Source organism: Accipiter gentilis, chromosome 26 (assembly GCF_929443795.1).
Source record: "Accipiter gentilis chromosome 26, bAccGen1.1, whole genome shotgun sequence".
In the NCBI taxonomy this organism is placed as follows: Eukaryota; Metazoa; Chordata; class Aves; order Accipitriformes; family Accipitridae; genus Astur; species Astur gentilis.
In genome coordinates, this window is record NC_064905.1 from 16,854,912 (window position 1) to 16,873,658 (window position 18,747).

Consider the following 18,747-nt stretch of genomic DNA (forward strand, 5'->3'; position numbering starts at 1 on the left):
ATTTTAATTAAAGAATGGAAAGACTACGAAGACATCATAGGACAAGAGCACTGGAAACAAATACAATTTCACTGCCAACCATTAGCCAGAAAAGCAGCAAATGGTTGACTGCACATCACCATTGCAGTCTAATGAAAAGTACAGCTCTTGGCTTCGGCGGGCAGGTCATTAGTGACTGAATAATCAGTGACATTTCCCTTCTAAATCTGACACAAATGAAGTGCAGTGCTCTGGAAAAAGCCATTAAGTGCAAAGCCTTGCCTTTACTCTGCTCCAGGTACTGCAGAACAAGATCTAATGGCAGCCTTTAGCTGTGATTTGGCTTTGATAGGATCCACGGGATGGTCGTCCCCCGGTATGCCGAGAGCTAAATGCTTCCAGCCTTACCCAAGCACGGTTCCTGCCATCGTGTTGTGCAAAACCAGAAAGTGAGACTTGTTCCTTGCTGGTGTTCACAGATGCAGCCAGTAAAAGATACAAGTAGGAAAACCTATAATCTAGAGTACTGGGAAGCTGAAAGGTATATTCTTATGTCTGAGAGGTACCAGCAGGTGAAGGTCTAGCTCATCGTGGAGTCAATTTAAAGCCTGACATCCTCCTGTGAATTCCTGTGGCAGCTCCCAAAGCTGGGTGTTAACCTCTTTTTTCTGCAAATTTTTAAATGTTTTCTCAATAGGAGTGGAAAGCGAGCAGCACCGCACAGGAAAAAGGAAGGACTGGTCTTGTTTATATCTATCCCTCGACTTTCTCTGAATAACGTGTTGTCAGATGGACGTAGTAATCAAATGGGTGTAACTTCCTCTGCTCTCTCCCCATGTGCCAGTGGCTTTGAAAATAATGCCGAAAGGTTAATAGGAGCCAGACTGCCTTGAGGGAATCCCTTGTGTTGAAGCAGTGGGTCTTTAAGAAGGTTGTGTGGGGAGGAAGAGGCCCCATGAAGGAAATTTTTCCTGGGCAAAACTGGGAGCGCTTCCTAGGCACTACCTGGAGCTGGACTGGGAAGTGCTGTTGTCTTGGAAACTCTGTGCTTTGGAGCTGGGTATGTCTGATCATCAAAATTCCTTCTTCTTTTTCTGTATGGACCCCAAAATAGAAGTCGTCGATGCAGTCAGTCTATCTTTTTTCAATGGCTCTGATTTATATTTAGCCCTGTGTTGAGAAGTTCCAGTGCAGTATTTTTGGTCACTACCTCTCCTGGTCTCCTGGTGTTTGGGTTAAAGGTCTGCTATTCAGTGCATAAATCTGTTTTGGGTGTAGTCCTGTGAGTTATAGCCTTACTGAAAACACATGAGTGACCACAGATAAAAGTATATTTTTAATGAGTAGTTTCATTAATAATGGAGTAGATAATGGCCGGGGAAAGTTCATTAATGGCTAACTGATTCCACTCCCAGCTATTGTATAGTTAGTTCTGGCTGAAGGCTCTCGATAGTTTTATTGCTTAAAAAGGGCATGGTGATAAGATGTTGTTGCAAAATAGAAAGCTTTATTACCCCATCAAAAGTTTCTTTTTTATATATTACATTCATCCTTAAGGTGTGTATACAAACACTTGGATTTATATAAGCATCCAGGCAGCTATTGCCGTGTGATATTCTTTATCCTGCCGTGTTTCAGAGCGGTTAGATTGCCAAAATCCCTTTTGGCCATTAGAATTTGGGACTGTCTTCCAAAGCTGGAGGAGGTGCTGTCCCTTCCCTTGTCTCACTGCTGAGCAGCATCCCCCGTGCCAGCATCTTGCTTTCTATCACTCAGGGTCATGCGGGAGATGCCCCATACCATCTGGAGAAGGCCTTCGAGATGCTGTCCAAGGATTCTCCTGAATTACCCACTTGAACGCCCTTTGACATATGCTCTTAAAACTTCCCTTTGTGTGCCATAGGGAAACCAAAGCAAGGAGCAAGGCAATTAAAAATATTGATATTCCTTGGGTTTGTCATGGCTTTAACAGGCCATCACCACCAGCGCTCTCAGTTCTTTTTCACTTGACTCCAGTCCTCCGCTGCTCACTCCAGCAGTCGCCAACTCACACACCCAAACTTCTGGAGCTACAGAGAGATGCAGAGTGTTGCCTGTAAAATTAATGCCAGCAGCTGACTCCCCTCTTCCAAGTATACAGTGAAGAAGAACTACCATGCAACTTATTTTTGCTGCATGCTTTGGTCACAGAGAACCAGGCTGTATTTCTATAAGACCCAGAAACCCAAGTTAAAGAGAAAAATGGGAGTTTTCCAATCTTTTTAATTGTAGGTCTGCAACTTAAACTGCCCTCCCTCCAACCCTCTCACCAATGGATGGGTGCTGGACCACAGCTCCCTAAATCCATGTTTTAAGGATTGCGGAGGTAGGGGAGGTATGAATGATGGGCATTGCTTTTGTGGCTTGGAACCCTTCAGAGCTCAGAGGAGAAAGTTTCTCTCTGTTTTCCATCCGCAGGTGACGTTGTGGACATCTACCAGCGGGAGTTTCTCGCCCTCCGGGACCGACTGCACGCAGCCGAGCAGGAGAGCCTGAAGCGCTCGAAGGAGCTCAACTTGGTCCTGGAGGAGATCAAGAGAGCGATCTCGGAGAAACAGGCCCTGCGGGATATAAACCGGACCTGGAGCAGCTTATCTGGTGAATAAACAGAGAAGTTGAGGATCTCGGGCTGTTTTGAAGCAGTTACTAAGGAGGAGGTAGAGAGGTGTGCGTGAGTGTGCGTGTGTGCAGGGCTGCGGACAGGACGTGCTCTTCTCTCCCCTGGCGCGAGCAAATTGTGGAGTTCAGAGGAACTTGGGAGCCCTTAAACTCCTGTTTAATCAGAGGTGCATATGCATCATTAAACATTGAGATTGGCCTCTGCTGAGGATATTTGCCAATTTGCTTGCTTACAAGTTTGGGTGGGTTTTTTTTCTTGCGAGTCATATATGCTGTTTCCCATGGCTGTATTGAATCCATATGGAAAAATGGGTATCCAAAGAGAGGGGAGAGGAAGGAGTTAGACTGGCTGAGCACCCCTTGCCAATTTATTTGTTCTTTTTTTTTTTTTTTTTTAAGTTGCTTAGTTGAAGAAAATTGGATCTCTTCAGAAAGATCCGATTTGACCTTCATTTGATCTTCATTCTCCCTGCTCCTTCCCAAATATTTTGGGACTTCTTAAAGGCCCTCATGGCTCCTGCTGAACTTTAATTGGGTTTGTGGTAGCATGTTAAAGGTTGGCCTGATTTTTTATAACCCAGCAGTAGTCTCGAGTGGCCAGGCTGCTCTAAAAAGGCTTTTTGCCTTGCAGTCTCTTCCTACCGTGCCTTGCAATTTATTCCCTTTTCCTTTTTAAGACGAAACCAAGTTAAAACTGTGGAATATCACCAACAAGAATGTGCTGCACCTTCCCACCATCTTCCATCATTTGCCACATTTGCTGTCAAAGGAGAACAGTCTGCAGCCAGCCGTGCATGTGGGACAGGGGCGCACTGGAGGTAAATGGGAATTAGTGCTGCTTCTGGTGCTCTTCCTCACCTTGGTGCCTGTCCCTCCCCTTTCCTCCGGGCCTGGCTGTGGTACGGATATGAGCAGGACTGGAGGAACGGCTGCATGCATCATGCAAGCTTCCTTGGTATCGTGACACGCGGGGTGGGTAAGCCATGTCACGTCTGCGAGTCTACAGGGGAGTGCTGTCTGTGCTCTTGACTGGCACTAAAATGTTCTCGATGCTTCTGCCAGATGTTTTTTGCTGCTTTTTCCGTCTCCAGAGTGCTCTAGACTTTGCCTGGAAGGTGGTCAGATGAAAGCATAGTTTGCAGGGCGCTTCATGGAGACTCTAACCCATCTTAGGAGACAAATCCCATCTGGTATAGGACTTTGGTTGCTAGACCCTGCTCCCAAATCCCAACACAAAGCCAAAGAGCTGACTTCCCCCTCCTAAACTGAGGTGTTTCTGGCTGTGGGAGGTGTTTGGAGAACAAGAGTGGTCTTGGAGTTGCCATTCACAGGCTTAAAAGGCCCTTAGGAGGGGGAGGGTTTTGGGGTGTTGCCTTAGACATCAGTCTTTCAGGGAGAAAAGAAAGAGTCTCTCTGACTGCCACGGGTGCCCTGCCAGCCCTGGCACACTGGGGTGCTGCTGGTTGGTACTGGGCTGGGGGACAGGAGTATGGGAACCCTACGTAGCCCAGGAACCCGCCAACCTGGCGATCACTGCTGGTTTTTAATGACGGAGCGTGGCACCGAGCAAGGTGAACCACGAGGCGGTCATGGGAGCGGAGCAAAGTGTCTTGTCCCAGCACACACCCCTCTCTAAAATCTCTCCGTGGCCCTGGGCAGTGTCCGTCGTGATGGGAATCCCCAGCGTGAAGCGGGAGGTCCATTCCTACCTCACCGACACCCTCAACTCCCTCATCTCAGAGCTCACTCAGCAGGAGAAGGAGGACTCCGTCATCGTCGTCCTCATCGCTGAGGTAAGACGGAGCTTTGCCTGTTTACCCCATTTCCCTGGCCCCCGTCCCATCCCGCTGTCTGCCGAACTTGGTGCCAAACAGGACGGCTGCCCACCTGGAGGTCTGCTCTGCCGCTTGCCGGGGCAGATAAGCCCAGCCTTGGGCTGCCGTCCGACCAGGATCATTGTAGAATAATTTAGGTTGGGAAAAACCTTTAAGATCATCGAGTCCAACCATAAACCTAACACTGCCAAGGCCACCGCTAAACCATGTCCCTAAGTCTTTTAAATACCTCCAGGGATGGTGGCTCAACCACTTCCCTGGGCAGCCTGTTCCAATGCTTGAAAACCCTTTCAGTGAAGAAATTTTTCCTAATATCCAATCTAAACCTCCCCTGGCACAACTTGAGACCGTTTCTTCTCATCCTATCACTCGTTACTTGGGAAAAGAGACCAACACCCACCTCATTAGATGCGTCCTGCCCAAAATCAAACACCAGTTGGGCCAGAGAGGGTCAGGATGCAAGCGGGCAAACGTGTTGTGTTAGCAGCTGGCAGCGTGGCACGTGCGTTTATCTTTCTGATCTAAATCGTGATGGCTCTTGCAGGGTGTTTGAGTGGTTATTCCCAAAATGTGCTGGAGCAGCCCCGTGGCCATGTCCAGGGGAGCTCTCGGACCTGCTCCTGAAGCAGCTTCGTTTCTCCGTGTATCTGTAAGACAGCAGTAAACCCCTCTGGACACCCAAGAGCCTGCTGATTTGGGGCTGAGACTAATATGCCTCTTCATACTGGTGTCTGGAGCCCGGAATCAGTTGCTGAATCCAAGGGCTAAAAAGCCTTGATACATTAATCCGCAAGAGCTGCTTTTATCTATGGGTTTAGATGGTTATTTTTCTCCACGGCTTTCCCCTCAGGATTATTTTCTTGAGCTTGAAGTGCATTTGTCTTAATTTCCAGAAATCCGGTGAGAAAGATAAACCTCAGTAGCATGTTACTGGGAGCGGAACAAAGATAAATGTCTGGGTTTGCTGCCTGTTTACCCATAATTTGACATTTTGAGTAGCGTTTGGCTGTCGGGTCTCTGGCTGGTATTTTGTACAAGGGGAAGGTGTGCTCAGATGGGTGTAGCCCAAAGTGCCCGGGAATGAGGTTTGGTCTTGGCTGTCATTTTGCTTTGAGCCAGGACAGGTTTGATGGCTGTTTTCACAGCGGGTGAGTTAAAGCATGAGAGGTTTTAAGCAACTTGACCAAAAATATCTCCTGGTTTGGACTGCAGTAATATTTTCTTCAGCTGACTTGAAAATAGGGTGCATGCTGTGATGGCAGCTCCTGACTTTCCGCATGTGCCTGTGATGAGGGAAGTGAACAACGAATATATTAATTCTGATACCGTGAAGTGCAGGAGCACACGCGCCATAGCCCAGTAACAGCGATGGTGGTTGTTGCAGATCACCACCGCTGTCACTGTCCCCTCTTGCCAAGCTTGCTCTTGTAGCCACACAACGTCCTCCTTCCCTGCAAGCGTCAGCCACCGCTGTCCCTGCTCTCTGCCTCTTCCCAAAGCATTTCTCATTGTACCTGCACTTGGTGTCGCTTGTTAGGGCTCCTCAGGCACGGGATAAACAGCGGAGAGGGTGGTATGAACCCGGAGCAGACGCTGGGTAACTTGGAGCCTCAGGGCCACGAGTGGAGCAACTGAATGTCCTTTTCGGGATGGAGACTTCTCATTTCCAAATGCCACCGCTAACCGCTGGGGGTGTCATCCACGGCGGCTGGGCTGTCTGGGAGAGCCTCACGTTTGCTCCCAAAGCCAGGAGCATCTTTCTTGCCCTTGTTTTGCCCGTTGCTGTTTTCTTGGCAGCGCTGGGGTAAGAGATCAGTCCAGCACCAGGAGCCTGAGCCCTGTTTGGGAAAGGGATCTTTTTCCTTCTGAGAAAACCCTCCCTTGTCACCGTTCCAGCGTGGAAGTGCTGTCCTCAGCTCGTGACACACATTCCTGGCGTCTCACTTCTCACCTCTGCCCGGCACCGAGCGCAGCGGCAGCCGGTCCCGGCTTCTGCGATGCTGTGTCTGCAGATCCGCCCGGGACACGCAGTCCCGTGATCCGTACGACCGCCCAAAACAACGCCATCACCAGGAAACAGGCACGGTTTTTGCTCCTGGGTCTCCTGCCCTTTGTTCTTGGATTTTGTTTTCCCGGTCACTGTGCAGATGGTTTCTGTCTGGTGACTGTCCCTGTGTTTGCACTTATCTCGCCCACAGATAGCGGCACGCGGCGCTGCTGACCTTTGCCTCCCAACTGTTACGGGTTGCCAGGTTGATTGTGGGAACAAACTGGGTTTTTTAGGAAGAGAAGCACCGAAACAAACCTGAAATGAAAAATGCATGCTTATAAATAGACCCCTCTTTTTCACAAAAGGGATGGAGATCCTTTCCTGCCAAGAGTATTCACTTGGATGAAAGCCAGCATGTATAGAGAAAAAAATAAATATCGCAGAAGTTAACACTTTGTGCAAATGCTTGGCACTGGCAGGGGCAGAAGTGCCAGGAAAGCATGTGGGGAAGATGGACAGGGTCTTGAGTCCTTTGGGGTGGATTTTGGTGTGTGATGCCTTTGGCCACAAAGGAGGGTTCCTAGGAGTCCATTAGCATGGGGAGAGCGGTTAAACTGAAAAAAAAGGAGACACGAAGATGGTACAGAGGTGCTGACAGTACCCCCACGGTGTGTTCAAGGTGATCTCTGAGCCACAGGGGGCACAGGCTGAAGCTGAAGGATCTAACACTGCTTATCTTTTGTTTTCAGACAGATCCGCAGTACACAGCTGGAGTGGCAGAAAATATCAAAACCTTGTAAGCACTTCCAAATGACTACGGCGGTACGGTCTGTGCCTGTAGCGAGGCCAGGGAACATCTTCATTAAGGAGAAAATACACACTTTTCTGCTTCCCCTTTTTTGTTGTTTTTTTTGTCGTTGTTTGGGTTCTTTTCTGTTCTTAAGCTCTGGGCTGTCTTTGCTATTGCCGCTTCCACTTTCTGCTTGTTCTAAAATCCATCCCGTGTGTAGCTTCCAGTAGGCTGCTTTGTGCTCGCAGTATTTACCACACACGGTCATGCTGGTTCATTTTGCTCTTTCTGTCCTGTGACATTGTGAGAAGACGGATTATTTAGATTTCCAGTGATCCTGGCAATTTTTTCTGTGTCTAGTGCAGCCCTCTACCTGCTCTGCGGAGTCAGAGCAACTGGGCAGTGTGGTAAGCACGCCCAAATGCTCCTGCCTTCTTTTGCTTTAAAATCCATGATCCATTTTTCTTCCTGCTCCAGCCTGTTTGTTTTTCCCTTGTTCCAGGCGCTAGTTACATTTGTCTCTTATGCTAGCTGCTATTTATGTCCTGGAGTCTTAGTGGCTTTTGCAGTTTCATCTGTGGCAGTTTAAGCAGAAGCCAGTGACGGATTATTAACCGTGAGCCGGTCCAGGCGTTAACAGCATCCGAGCTCGGAGGCAAAAGAAAAAGGTGGTGAGAGAAGAGGCTGTGACTCCCGTCCAGCTCCTGCGATTGCGTGTTTCCAAAGGCTCGCAGTCGCCATAAGAAGGAGATGCAAAAGGGCAGCGCATCCTCCCGGCGCCCCACGTCCCGAGCCAATGGTGGGAGAGGGGCCGGGATGCGCGTGGGGAGGGTTGTGTTCCCGGGCACTTGCAGAAGAGCTGAAACGCAGCCCTCCATCTTGCTGTGCAGGAGCTGGCAGAGCTTTCCTCCTCCTGCCAGCAGGCAGGAGGACGCACTTATCGGGGGATAATGGACCGATTGTCCGATGGATCCTGATGAAATTACTGGGCGCTGCTGCAGAGAGTGCTTCTGCATAGAAGGCCCGAAACTTTAATTGACTTAATGATTTGATTTCTTGCTGTCCCCCCTCTCCAGTGCCTCCTGCCCTTCCCTGATTGACTGAAATTATTTGTCTTCCAAATTGAATTGAGGTGGTGTGGGGCCAGGGCAGGCTGAGCTCATAGCGCGGGAGGGAGAAAGCCGTTGCTGCTTTGGTACAGGTTTTATCAGCTCAGTGAGAAGCTTCTGTTTCACTGCTGCCTGAGGAAGGGAAGATTTGAAAATGTTAGCTGAAAATCTTGCCAGTCCCAAGGAGGGAATAAGGAAGGGAAAAATAAGTGAGAAGTTTTTGGCAGCCTCGCTGCTTTGTCTCCCTCTGCCCCATCTCCTGTCCTCCAGGCTCTACAAAAACAAAGGAAGTCAGCCTTGCACCAAATGTTCTCAAAAAGGCAGTATAAAAATAACTGGTTTTCCCGCTTATCTCTCACAGTTACAGTAACCTCTGGGTATTGCTTGCGAGGCTGTTGTAGGTACCTATTTTTCAGATGGGTGACATTTTTTTTTTGAGTTTGACTCTTTAAAGGGCTCTTTAACAGCATCATAGGGAAAATAGATGCTGATTTTATCAGCATAAGGGAACGAGGTGGAATTCCTGCTGGCTGTCCTAACTACCGCACAGCAGTGTTTTAAGTAACTTATCAGAAATGCATAACATAATCTCTGCAAAATGGCTTTTAATTACTGATGCATTTGGAAAATCTCTAAATGCCGGTAATACCAGCAAGTCCTTTCTTTGGTGCACCAGTCTGCAGGTCCGTTTAATCCTGTAGAAAGTACATGGTGCTCGCGGCTGGTCCTTAAAGCTGACCCGTGTGTGCGTGCGGGAGGGAGGAGGGATGCTGGGCAGGGGGGAGCACGTGAATGTGGAGCTATTAGAGACCATGGGAGGGAGAGAGCAGCTTTAAAACTCCGTGGCAGTCCCTGCTGATGTCCTTCGGTGAGGCCTAGAAGTGTACTAGCTACTGGGGAAGTTTTATCTTAGAGGCTGTATTTTTTGTTTGGTTCTGCAGCTCCGTGTTTACCTAGTGATTTGGTCTACGAAACGATGTGTCAGACGTGGAGGTATTTGTTTACTGCTGCTTTTCTCCCTCAGATTCCCAAAGGAAATACACTCAGGTCTCCTGGAGGTAATTTCCCCGTCTCCGCATTTCTATCCTGATTTCTCCCACCTGCGGGAATCCTTTGGGGACCCCAAGGAGAGAGTCAGGTAAGAATCAATGAGCTTAAAAGCAACCAAGCTTTGAATTAAGTAGCTGCAGCACTTTCCCACTGACTCCAGCAGGGAAAACTCTTCTGCAGGGCCAGGTGAGGCCCTTAAACTTGCTTTATCCAAAAGCTGGAAAGACTTGGGGAGCGGGGGTATGAACTGGTGCCAGCTTTGCAGGGCTTGCCTTGTACTGCAGTGTTTCTGTCACCGAGCGAGGGGGTCATTTTAACCCTGGTTATGTTCATTTTGGAAGTCCCTGAGTTTTCCAGTAACTCTTAGCTGACCGGTTGGAGACCAAAAGGGGGAGGTCATATGCCACCCCCTCCTCCAAAAACTGTGTCACCTTCCCGGCTTAAACCCAGCCTCGGCTGGCTCCCCCGGCAGCCCAGTATCCCAGGAGAGATCGGTGCTCCCATCGTGTTTGTCTTTTGCAGGTGGAGGACAAAGCAGAACCTTGACTACTGCTTTTTAATGATGTATGCCCAGTCCAAAGGCATATATTACGTGCAGGTGGGTTTGGTGCTGGGGGTGGAGGGGAGATGGGTGTACCTGTGAGTTCACTGTGGCTCGTACCCAGCTGAGAGCGGGCAAAAAGCACGTCCCGTTGTGTGATGCAGCAGAGTGGGAGCAAGTTTTAACCAGATAGGTTCAAAACCTAGGTTTCTAAGATGCTTTAGACTTGGAGACCTCCTGCCTAGGGAGGGCAGGAATCCTTGTTTCGTTTACCTGTTAGATTGGGTGAGAAAAATCTGCTTGGAGCATATTCTGAAATAAACTAGGTCTGTGCCAAAGCCTTCCTCCGGTCTACGGCGTGATTGCTCTGCACAGAGAGGCTCTTGGTGGAACCTGGATGGATCACTGGCACTGAGTGTCCTTTCCTCTTGCAGCTGGAGGATGATATTGTGGCCAAACCAAACTATCTCAGCACGATGAAGAACTTTGCCTTGCAGCAGCCCTCTGAGGAGTGGATGATCCTGGAGTTTTCTCAGCTGGGGTTTATTGGTAATGTTCTCCCCTGCTTACCCCAGTCCCGTCAGGCATGGGCACAAGTGCCCGCTGGTTCTTGCAAACACTTATGCTCGTGGTCCAATGAGTTGTCCCCATAAGATGGTAAAATACTCAGACTTGATCCCTCCCTGTTTTTGCAATGACCCCTGTGTTTGCACAGGGGAGAAAGTTCCTCACAGCTGGTACTGCTGATACTCACTTTTAATAAAAATAAACCTGGTCAGTGGCCCAGCCGACAGCCAAACAGCTTAGATGTGACCAGTAGCTTTTAGGCTGGATGGGATCTGGCGTTGCCTAAGAGTGTGAAAAAGGAAGTTTACATCAGCACAGAACTATTTTGGGAACAGCAGTACATGGTTGCAGTAGCGGCTTGATCTGTTGTTTTGGATACTGGTTTGACTGGCTTAAAACTTGTAGTTTTGGGGGCAGGAAATGGTCTGTCCTGCAGCTGGCTGAATGTTTTTCATCCTTATTTCTCCCTGCTGAATGGAAGAGTTTTAGACCTTTTGATACTGTTGTGACCTGTGAGACACTAATGCTTTCTAGTTCTGCAATGAATATTAAATCCGGAACTGTATTAGCAATGCCGGCAGTACTGGTACATAAAACAGAGCTGCACGCTATTTCCTTTACGTAGAGAGATGCACACATCCATCCTCCACAGCCCAGTCTCCCAAGTTTTTTTCTTCCCAGCTCTGATTCTTGACCGTTTCATACCGTAGCTGCTCTCTCTTTCTTTGTGCTGTAGGAAAAATGTTCAAGTCTCTGGATCTGAGCTTGATCGTGGAGTTCATCCTGATGTTCTATAAGGACAAACCCATTGACTGGCTGCTGGATCACATCCTTTGGGTGAAAGTCTGCAACCCCGAGAAAGATGCAGTACGTAAACAACTTCTGTTGAAGGGAGACCTTCTGTTTTGTGTGAGCAAATGCACGCTTGGTCTGTGTCTCCAGAGGATCTTTTCTGTGAGCTTTGGTGGTAACTGACTTTGCACCGAACCGTGCTGTCCCTGTGGAATGTGCTGCAGGGTGTCCTTGCTGATTGTGTAAGCAAAGACCTGGCAGTTCAGGCTTTTGTAGTCTGCAGCTGCCAGAAAAGGCATTATTTCTGCATCTAAGCACTAACAGGGTATTCCTCCTCCAGTCCTTGAGGAGAGTAGCTGTTCCCCATTCTTCTGCGCTGTTTTTTTATTCCGGTGTGCTTCTCTCCCTGAAGCCCTTCCCCTGCTCGCTGACTATAACCCCAGAATAACTCTTTGGCTCTGGGCTCATGTACCGTACCCACCTGGAGCACACACGCAGGCTGCCCAGAGAGCTCACCCCGGATGACCCAAGAGCAAGCCCGCCGTGCAGTGTGCCAAAATAAAGCCAGAGCCCACAAAAGCTCTTGCCGGGGTTTCTAGGGGGGTGCAGAGGGGTGAAACGGGCTCTGTTTTCCTGCTGCCATCTCGTTTGCCTGCACAGAGCCTTGCAGAGAGCAGCACAGAAGCCCCCGTGCCCTGCGGAGGTTGTGTTTGAACTCCCGTTGGCGGCAGCAGCAAGGGGCTAAAGCGAGTGGGAAGGGCAGAGGAGGAGTGTGTGTGACAGCAAATGTAAGATGAGCTCACCACCAGATACTCTCCTGTCTCCTCTCTGAACATACTGTATTTACTCAAATGCTCGTTCGCCCTCCTCCCCCCGGCAGAGAATGAGCAGCGGAGTCCCTGGCGGAGCTTGAAGCCAGTTGCTTAGGACGGACCTCGTGGCCACAACTACTTTGTGGAGGCAAATGCCAGAGCAAGTGGTCACTCTGGGGATAAATACTGATTTCTGGGGGGGGGGGACGACGGGGGACAGGGCATCCTCAGGGCTCTGCAGAGTTGGGGCAAGGATGTGATTTAATTTGGCTGGATCCCTGGCAGAGGCTGTGATGTCAGCTCCAGTCCCCGGGTGCAGCAGGACCAGTCTCGGATGACGTCCATCGTGTCCTCCTGGCAGTTCAAACCATGTGCTCAGGTGTGACAGAGCAGTCCCCAGGCTTGTCCGGCAGCCCCCGGGGTCCTCACAGCCGTGGGCGAAGCCAGGGCAGTGGGATGCTGGGATGGAGCTGGGAACCATGCTGCTGCCTGTGCTCCCCCCCTTCAAAATCTTCAGCTTGAGCATTGATTAAATGCAGATCCCGCTGCGCGGGATCATCTTCTTAGCTCATCTTCTTCGCTCATCTTCTCCTACCTGGCGGAGCCAAGGTTTTCCCAGGGGAAACTGCAAACCTCTTAAATGTGTTGCCTTTTTAAAAATTAACCTACTTTCTGCGTGGATTTCTGGCTCCTTTCCCCCACTGTTAGCATGATTAACTCTGCACAGCGCCCTTTCAAACATGACTTTCCCTTGTAAATCCCACTGTGCAGAATCAAATTGGTAGTGGGGAGGATTTGTCTTTTTGATTGAAAGTTTGTTTGACCTGAGCTTTTGGTAAGCGCTTTGCCTGCTCTGGATATATTCTGCTCTTTCTTTTTTAACTAATTTTAGATTTACCTGGGGTAGAGCTGTGTGAAAGGATGACCTTCTTACCACCAACTGAGCCATTCCCCCTCCTGGCTCTAGTGAGACAACGCTGCTTTCAGCAAGTGCTTCTTTAGCAGAAGGGGAAAACGGGAGAAAGAGAAATCAGGAGATGCTGTACCTCCCTCTGTTCCCCTTTCTCCTTCTCTCCCCATCCAGAGTGAGATCAGACCTGATAGGGTTGCATCTGGGTTTGCTGGCAATGAGTAGGGTCTCTCCCATTAGCAGGGCTAGTTTTAATTTTCTAATGTAACGTGAGCTGGATTAGGGGATTATCTCCTCTGCAGCTCGCAAGGGTCATGCCTGGAATTTCCCAGCTCCCGGCACGGTGGCGGTGGCCCGTGGGGGCAGCCCATCGCGGGGGCTCGGTGTGGCTGGCTTTTCTTTCCCCACTGCGCCCTGCCTGGTGCCAGGCAGCCGGTGACGCAGCGCCCGGCGGTGGGATTTCTGCCGGGGTTTCTCTTGGGTGGGAGGCTGCAAGAGCAGATGGTGGTAGGGGTGTGCATGCATTTCTTTTCTGGGAAAAAGCAAAAGTCGGAAAACAAATGCCCTCTCCCTCCGGTTTTTAACCCTGTATTTTTGTTCTGCTCCCCCAACCTGAGAGAAATGAACTGGTTTTAAAATGTTGAGTTCTTGTCTCCACGCTCTCAGTGGTTTTCCCCTTTGTCCTTTATTCCCTCTCTATCATCTCTCTCGCTCCACCCCATGGAAGATCACTGGCTGCGTCGGAGTTGCATCTCCAAGTTTATTTACGTGGTGGGATGGGCGTGAAACAGCCCAACAGCTTTGACAATGGCACGTGCCATACATCTGCTTAACAACACCTGCCAACAAACTGAAAACTCTGCCTGTCTGAAAAGAGCCTACGCTTGCTACCTGTTCACTTAGGCTCTGAATCATCCCAGGACTGACTTACCTTCAGACATCGGTGATCCCGAGCTCTGAGTTGTAGGAAAAAGGCTTTCCCAATAAGCCAAGGACGAAAAAAACTAAGTTCTCTGGCTGTCCCTACCTGACAGCACAGAGGAGATTTGCTCAGCTATGCTTGGCAAGGAGAAATTTGGCACTTAAACCCGGGCACTCCGGCTGCCCAGCAGAGCCCGGTGGGTGAGCGGCCGAGAGTCATGGACAGGTTCCTCCAGAGTCCGGTTAAATTAAAGCCAAATTAAAGCCAAAACAACACAGACAGGCATAAGAGATGGAGAGGCAGGGGTGTTTATCACTCCTTGTGCCCTTCTCCGTTCTTTTCGTGGGTCACAGCTGACCGCAGAGGTTTAAGCGTGGGGCTCTGCGGGATTGTCTCGTTTCAGAAACACTGCGACAGGCAGAAGGCAAACCTGAGGATCCGCTTCAAGCCCTCCCTCTTCCAGCACGTGGGAACCCACTCCTCCTTGGCTGGGAAGATACAGAAGCTGAAGGTGGGTACCGGCTGCCTGTCCAAGCCGCAGATGGCCTTTCTGCCAGGCCTGGCCTGCACGCACCCAGGAGCTGGCTGGTTTTGGGGTGGGAACATCCATGACAGCAACCGGTGGGACAGTGGCGGCTGGATTTCTGTGCAGTGGTTGCGTTTTGTTCTGAATTGCAGTGAGCTCGTGGAGCTCCTGCTCCTCAGAGCGGCAGTGATGTGTACCAAGAGTCGCTGCAGGCTTTTAAGCCTTGGTACTGGCCCTGGCCGCCCTTCTGAGTGCCAAACCGTGGTCTGGGTGTGATTTCAAAGCATCTACTCAAAAACCCTGGAGAGATGACTCCTGGGTTGGTCTGACTGCCTTCGCACCCCTCTCCTTGTTCCTGGGATGTGCTGGTAGGCGAACTAGACCTTGCTGTGAAAGAGCTTAAATTGTGTGTGTGTGTGGTTAAGCATCAACAAAATCGAGCTTCCCACAGCTGTATGTGCAAGATCCGTGGACACACATCCCTGGGCTGCGCTCAGTCCTGTGTCCGTCTGATCCCCAGGTAAATGGACGTTGTAATCCAGTTTGCATTGCAGTGCAGCGTTCGTCAGGCCATGTAACCCAGTTGTTTTATGCTATCATCAGCCTCCCAGCCACCTTCTCCTCAGGTGTAAGGACTGTTTGCAGAGCTCCTGGGGCAGGGACACGTGTTCGGGGACACTTGGACAATGAAAGGCTCTTTGGTGCTGGGTCAGAGTGCAGAGCAGTGGTGCTGCTCTGCGCTGCCTCTCCTGGAGCTGTGTCCTCCTGGGATCCAGCCGTGCATTGCCCCGTCCGGTGCCTTCCCCAGCTCACCTCCATCCCTCATCCTTCTACGCTGTGCAAACTAAGAGCTTTTAATTTGTCGTGCCTCGTTGCTGGGACCCCTGTTCCTCACAGGCAAAAGCAGCTCATGACCCTTTTCTGCCCTTTTGCTTTGCGCTTACCAAGGACAAGGACTTTGGGAAGCAGGCCCTGCGGAAAGAGCACGTCAACCCTCCTGCGGAGGTGAGCACCAGCCTGAAAACCTACCAGCACTTCACCTTGGAGAAGGCTTACCTGCGGGAGGACTTTTTCTGGGCCTTCACTCCCACCGCCGGAGACTTCATCCGATTCAGATTCTTCAAACCACTCCGCATCGAAAGGCCAGTGCTTGAGGGGATCAGCGGGGCAGGGGAGGTGGGGACAGCCTGGAGCATGTGGGGACACTTTTTCTTTTGCTCTGCTGGCTCATGTTGAATTTCTTGGCTGTCTTCTGCTTGGCTGCCCAGGAGGAGGGAGCAGTGCTCTTCCAGGAGGAGGAGAACCTGACCTTTTTTTGGTGGGGCCATGTTTGCTGGAGCCCTTTGCTTTCCTATGCTTGTGAGCAAGCCATGATGTTGCTACTCTGGTGCAGGTCTCCTTACAAACGACATGCATGTGGGCTTTTTGAGAAGGTGCCTGCTAGGTTGAGCTGTTTGATGGTTCAACCAGGGTGAAAGCCATCATGTTGCTCCGTGCTCAGCGTGGGTTTCCATGACTTCGGTCTCTGTCACAGGTTCTTCTTCCGCAGCGGCAACATCGAGCACCCAGAAGACAAACTCTTCAATACAACTGTGGAGGTTTTGCCGTTTGACGTAAGTGTTTTATTGAGAATTGAGATGGGGGTGGAGTGGGAAGCAAAAGAGGTTTGAGAGAAGGGAACTGCTTAAAGCCATCAGGAAAAGCTTTACAAGACTCAACTGCCTTTGAGAGGTGCTGACTGGGAGCCGGCGGGGGGGGTCACGCCTGGTGTGGTACCACCTCCGGAGCGGGGATCCTGTGCTGAGCAGTCACTATGGGAGCCGTCCCTGCCTGCAGAGGGGATGCTCAGATGGGTGGGATGGCTGCAGGGGAGGGGATGGAGCCAGGGTGGTGCAGGGGAAGCAGCAGCGTGAGGGCAGCAAGCGTCCTCTTGTTTTGGGGCATGAGGCTCGGGGTGCCAGGCGGGGGGATGAGGTGCCAAGGGCTGCTGGCGAGAGCAGCTCTGGGGTTGCTGCTGTTGCTCGGGGCTTTCGGGTGGCTCTTGCCACTGGCCTTGCGCAAAGCTCCTTCCCTTCTCACAGAGCCTGCAGTCGGATAAGGAAGCCTTACAGGAGGGAAGAGGTGCAGTCGTCAAATACCGCAGGATGCCAGATGGCTACATCCAGATAGGTACAGCAGGGTGCGGCGTGGTAAACTGCCCGCTGGGTTTGATAACGCAGCCCATATCCTCACCTTCAAGTGAATTGAGACCCTTAGTGCTGTTTGCTTGGCAAAGAGTAATTCCTGCTTGCCAGGAGCCAGGTTGGAACAGGATTTAATTGTCAGCTGTCTCCTCTCCTCCACTGCCCTTCCTCCCCTCTTAGACTAGGCGTCCTCTTCAGGTAGTTTTCAGTTCTACGTCTCTGCTGAGAGCTGGGAGCAAATTATTCAGAGTACCCGTTTGCCTAACCTGATGTTAAAAACTTCCACCACGCGCGATTTCACACTCTCCCTCCACAGCCTGTCTTGGTATTCACACCACTTGCAGCTTGGACTTTGTCTCCTGCCACCTGAGCTTGTTTTAGTTCTTGTCCTGCCCTTGGACAAGAATGAGTGATTACAGCCTATGGGGACCTGCTGGTGCGTGGTAAAGGCCTGGTGTCCCTGCCAAGACTTCTTTTTTTTTAAATAGACAAATAAAAGAAAAATTCCCTGGCATGCATAGCTTTTTGCCATTTTAGCATTCCTCTGCACGCTGTCTGGTTTCTCCCAGTTGCATTTTTCAAAAAAAAACCATCACACCCAAAAATGGGACATAGCAACAGGCTGAGACCTTGCTAGAACTATCGATATAAGACTTGCCTCCATGCCGTGGTCCTGAACTGACGTGTCTTTTACAGCAGTGATGCGTAGCCAAATACTCCCCATTTTGTTTTGTTTAGCTGATTTTTTTTGTTCCCCTAAGTGTAGCATTTTGCACTGTATTGATGTCCACGCTGCTGATTTTTCAGCCCATCTTGTGTCAGGGAGTTGCGGGCAGGGGGCTGCCATGGCTGCTCGTGGTCCCCTCAGAGTTTGGGGGGGGGGGGTCCTGGATGCCAGGGGACCGTCCCCATGTCACCCCTGTGCTCTCCCCACCAGGCTCCTTCTCCAAGGGTGTCGCAGAGGGCGAGGTGGACCCATCCTTCGGGCCGCTGGAAGCCATCAGGCTGTCCATCCAGACCGACTCCCCGGTGTGGATCATCTTGAGCGAGGTGAGCCGGGCTTCGTCAGCTCCCTGCCACCTTCCCCGCGCCCCCCCCCCCCCGCTCCTCTCTGATCCCAGCCTTCTCTTCTTTCAGATTTTTATCAAAAAAGCGGAGTGAAACGGGCGCGAGGAAGGGTGGACGGACACACGCGGATCCCCGGTCCTGCTCCCTCCCCTCCCGCTCCCTCCTCCCCGCGGCGCCTCGCCGGTGCTGCGGGGCCAGGACGTCGTCGTCGTCGTCGTCTTCTCCAGAAGAAGAACAACAAGGAAAAACCAACATCCCGCGCAGAGGGCTGGCTTTGCTGCCCTCGGCAAAGCCCGGGAGCTCCCTCGGTCCCCCGTGGCCGCTCAGGCCACGCTGACACAGGGGGACGGTTTGGGGTCAGGATGAGCTATAGCGAGCGTGGGGACGAAGAGCACCTTCAGCCCAGGACAGGGCAATCTCTGGTTGTATTTGGGGACAGAGCCGGGGCTCGGTCACGTTGAGTCCTGCCGGCTGACCCCGCAGGCACGCCGGGATGGAGACGGCCAGGGACCGGGGTCTGCCTTGCCTTCGCCCAGGCAACAGTCCTGGCCGCAGCTGAGGATTAAGTGAGGGTGAAGACTGACCCTCCTTCAGCAGAGGAGGAACAAATCCAAAGGGGTTGGAGCTATGACTATGGCAGGGAAAACAAAAAACAAAATACGCCACACTGTGCCTGCCAGCGTTGAACACAGCCCCTTAACTCACAGTGAAGTCTCCAGTGTCTTCATGCCTTGAGATTGAGTGCAGAAACCATCTTTTTAAATAACTATTTCAGTTATTGATTGGTGTGAATTTTTGGGGAGGAAAAAAAGCAGAAGTAGCCCAGTTCAAAAATAGTAGGGATTAGTGTAAATCCCAATGTCTCTTCAGCTATACACTGGAATGCATTATACTACTTTAATGTGCTGTATTTTTTATTATTGGATACGTTTGATTTTTCAAGTACATCTCTCTATATAAATATATAAAATAATGTGCACTGTAATAAAAGCTAAATTTAAACCTTTGGTGTGGC

General features: G+C 50.7%; 1 protein-coding gene across 1 annotated transcript in view; it reads left to right on the top strand.

The window, feature by feature from the left end:
* MGAT4B (alpha-1,3-mannosyl-glycoprotein 4-beta-N-acetylglucosaminyltransferase B) overlaps positions 1 to 18,734 on the top strand; it is a 52,544-nt gene extending 33,810 nt beyond the window's left edge. The window contains exons 2-15 of the mRNA XM_049829487.1: positions 2,437 to 2,616; positions 3,315 to 3,455; positions 4,297 to 4,430; positions 7,212 to 7,258; positions 9,386 to 9,499; positions 9,934 to 10,009; positions 10,387 to 10,501; positions 11,256 to 11,386; positions 14,359 to 14,466; positions 15,430 to 15,623; positions 16,016 to 16,094; positions 16,563 to 16,650; positions 17,602 to 17,714; positions 17,802 to 18,734. Coding sequence (XP_049685444.1) covers positions 2,437 to 2,616; positions 3,315 to 3,455; positions 4,297 to 4,430; positions 7,212 to 7,258; positions 9,386 to 9,499; positions 9,934 to 10,009; positions 10,387 to 10,501; positions 11,256 to 11,386; positions 14,359 to 14,466; positions 15,430 to 15,623; positions 16,016 to 16,094; positions 16,563 to 16,650; positions 17,602 to 17,714; positions 17,802 to 17,825 — 1,544 coding nt within the window. The 3' untranslated portion in view covers positions 17,826 to 18,734. The remainder of the gene's footprint in view (positions 1 to 2,436; positions 2,617 to 3,314; positions 3,456 to 4,296; positions 4,431 to 7,211; positions 7,259 to 9,385; positions 9,500 to 9,933; positions 10,010 to 10,386; positions 10,502 to 11,255; positions 11,387 to 14,358; positions 14,467 to 15,429; positions 15,624 to 16,015; positions 16,095 to 16,562; positions 16,651 to 17,601; positions 17,715 to 17,801) is intronic.
* Positions 18,735 to 18,747: the final 13 nt, after the last annotated feature.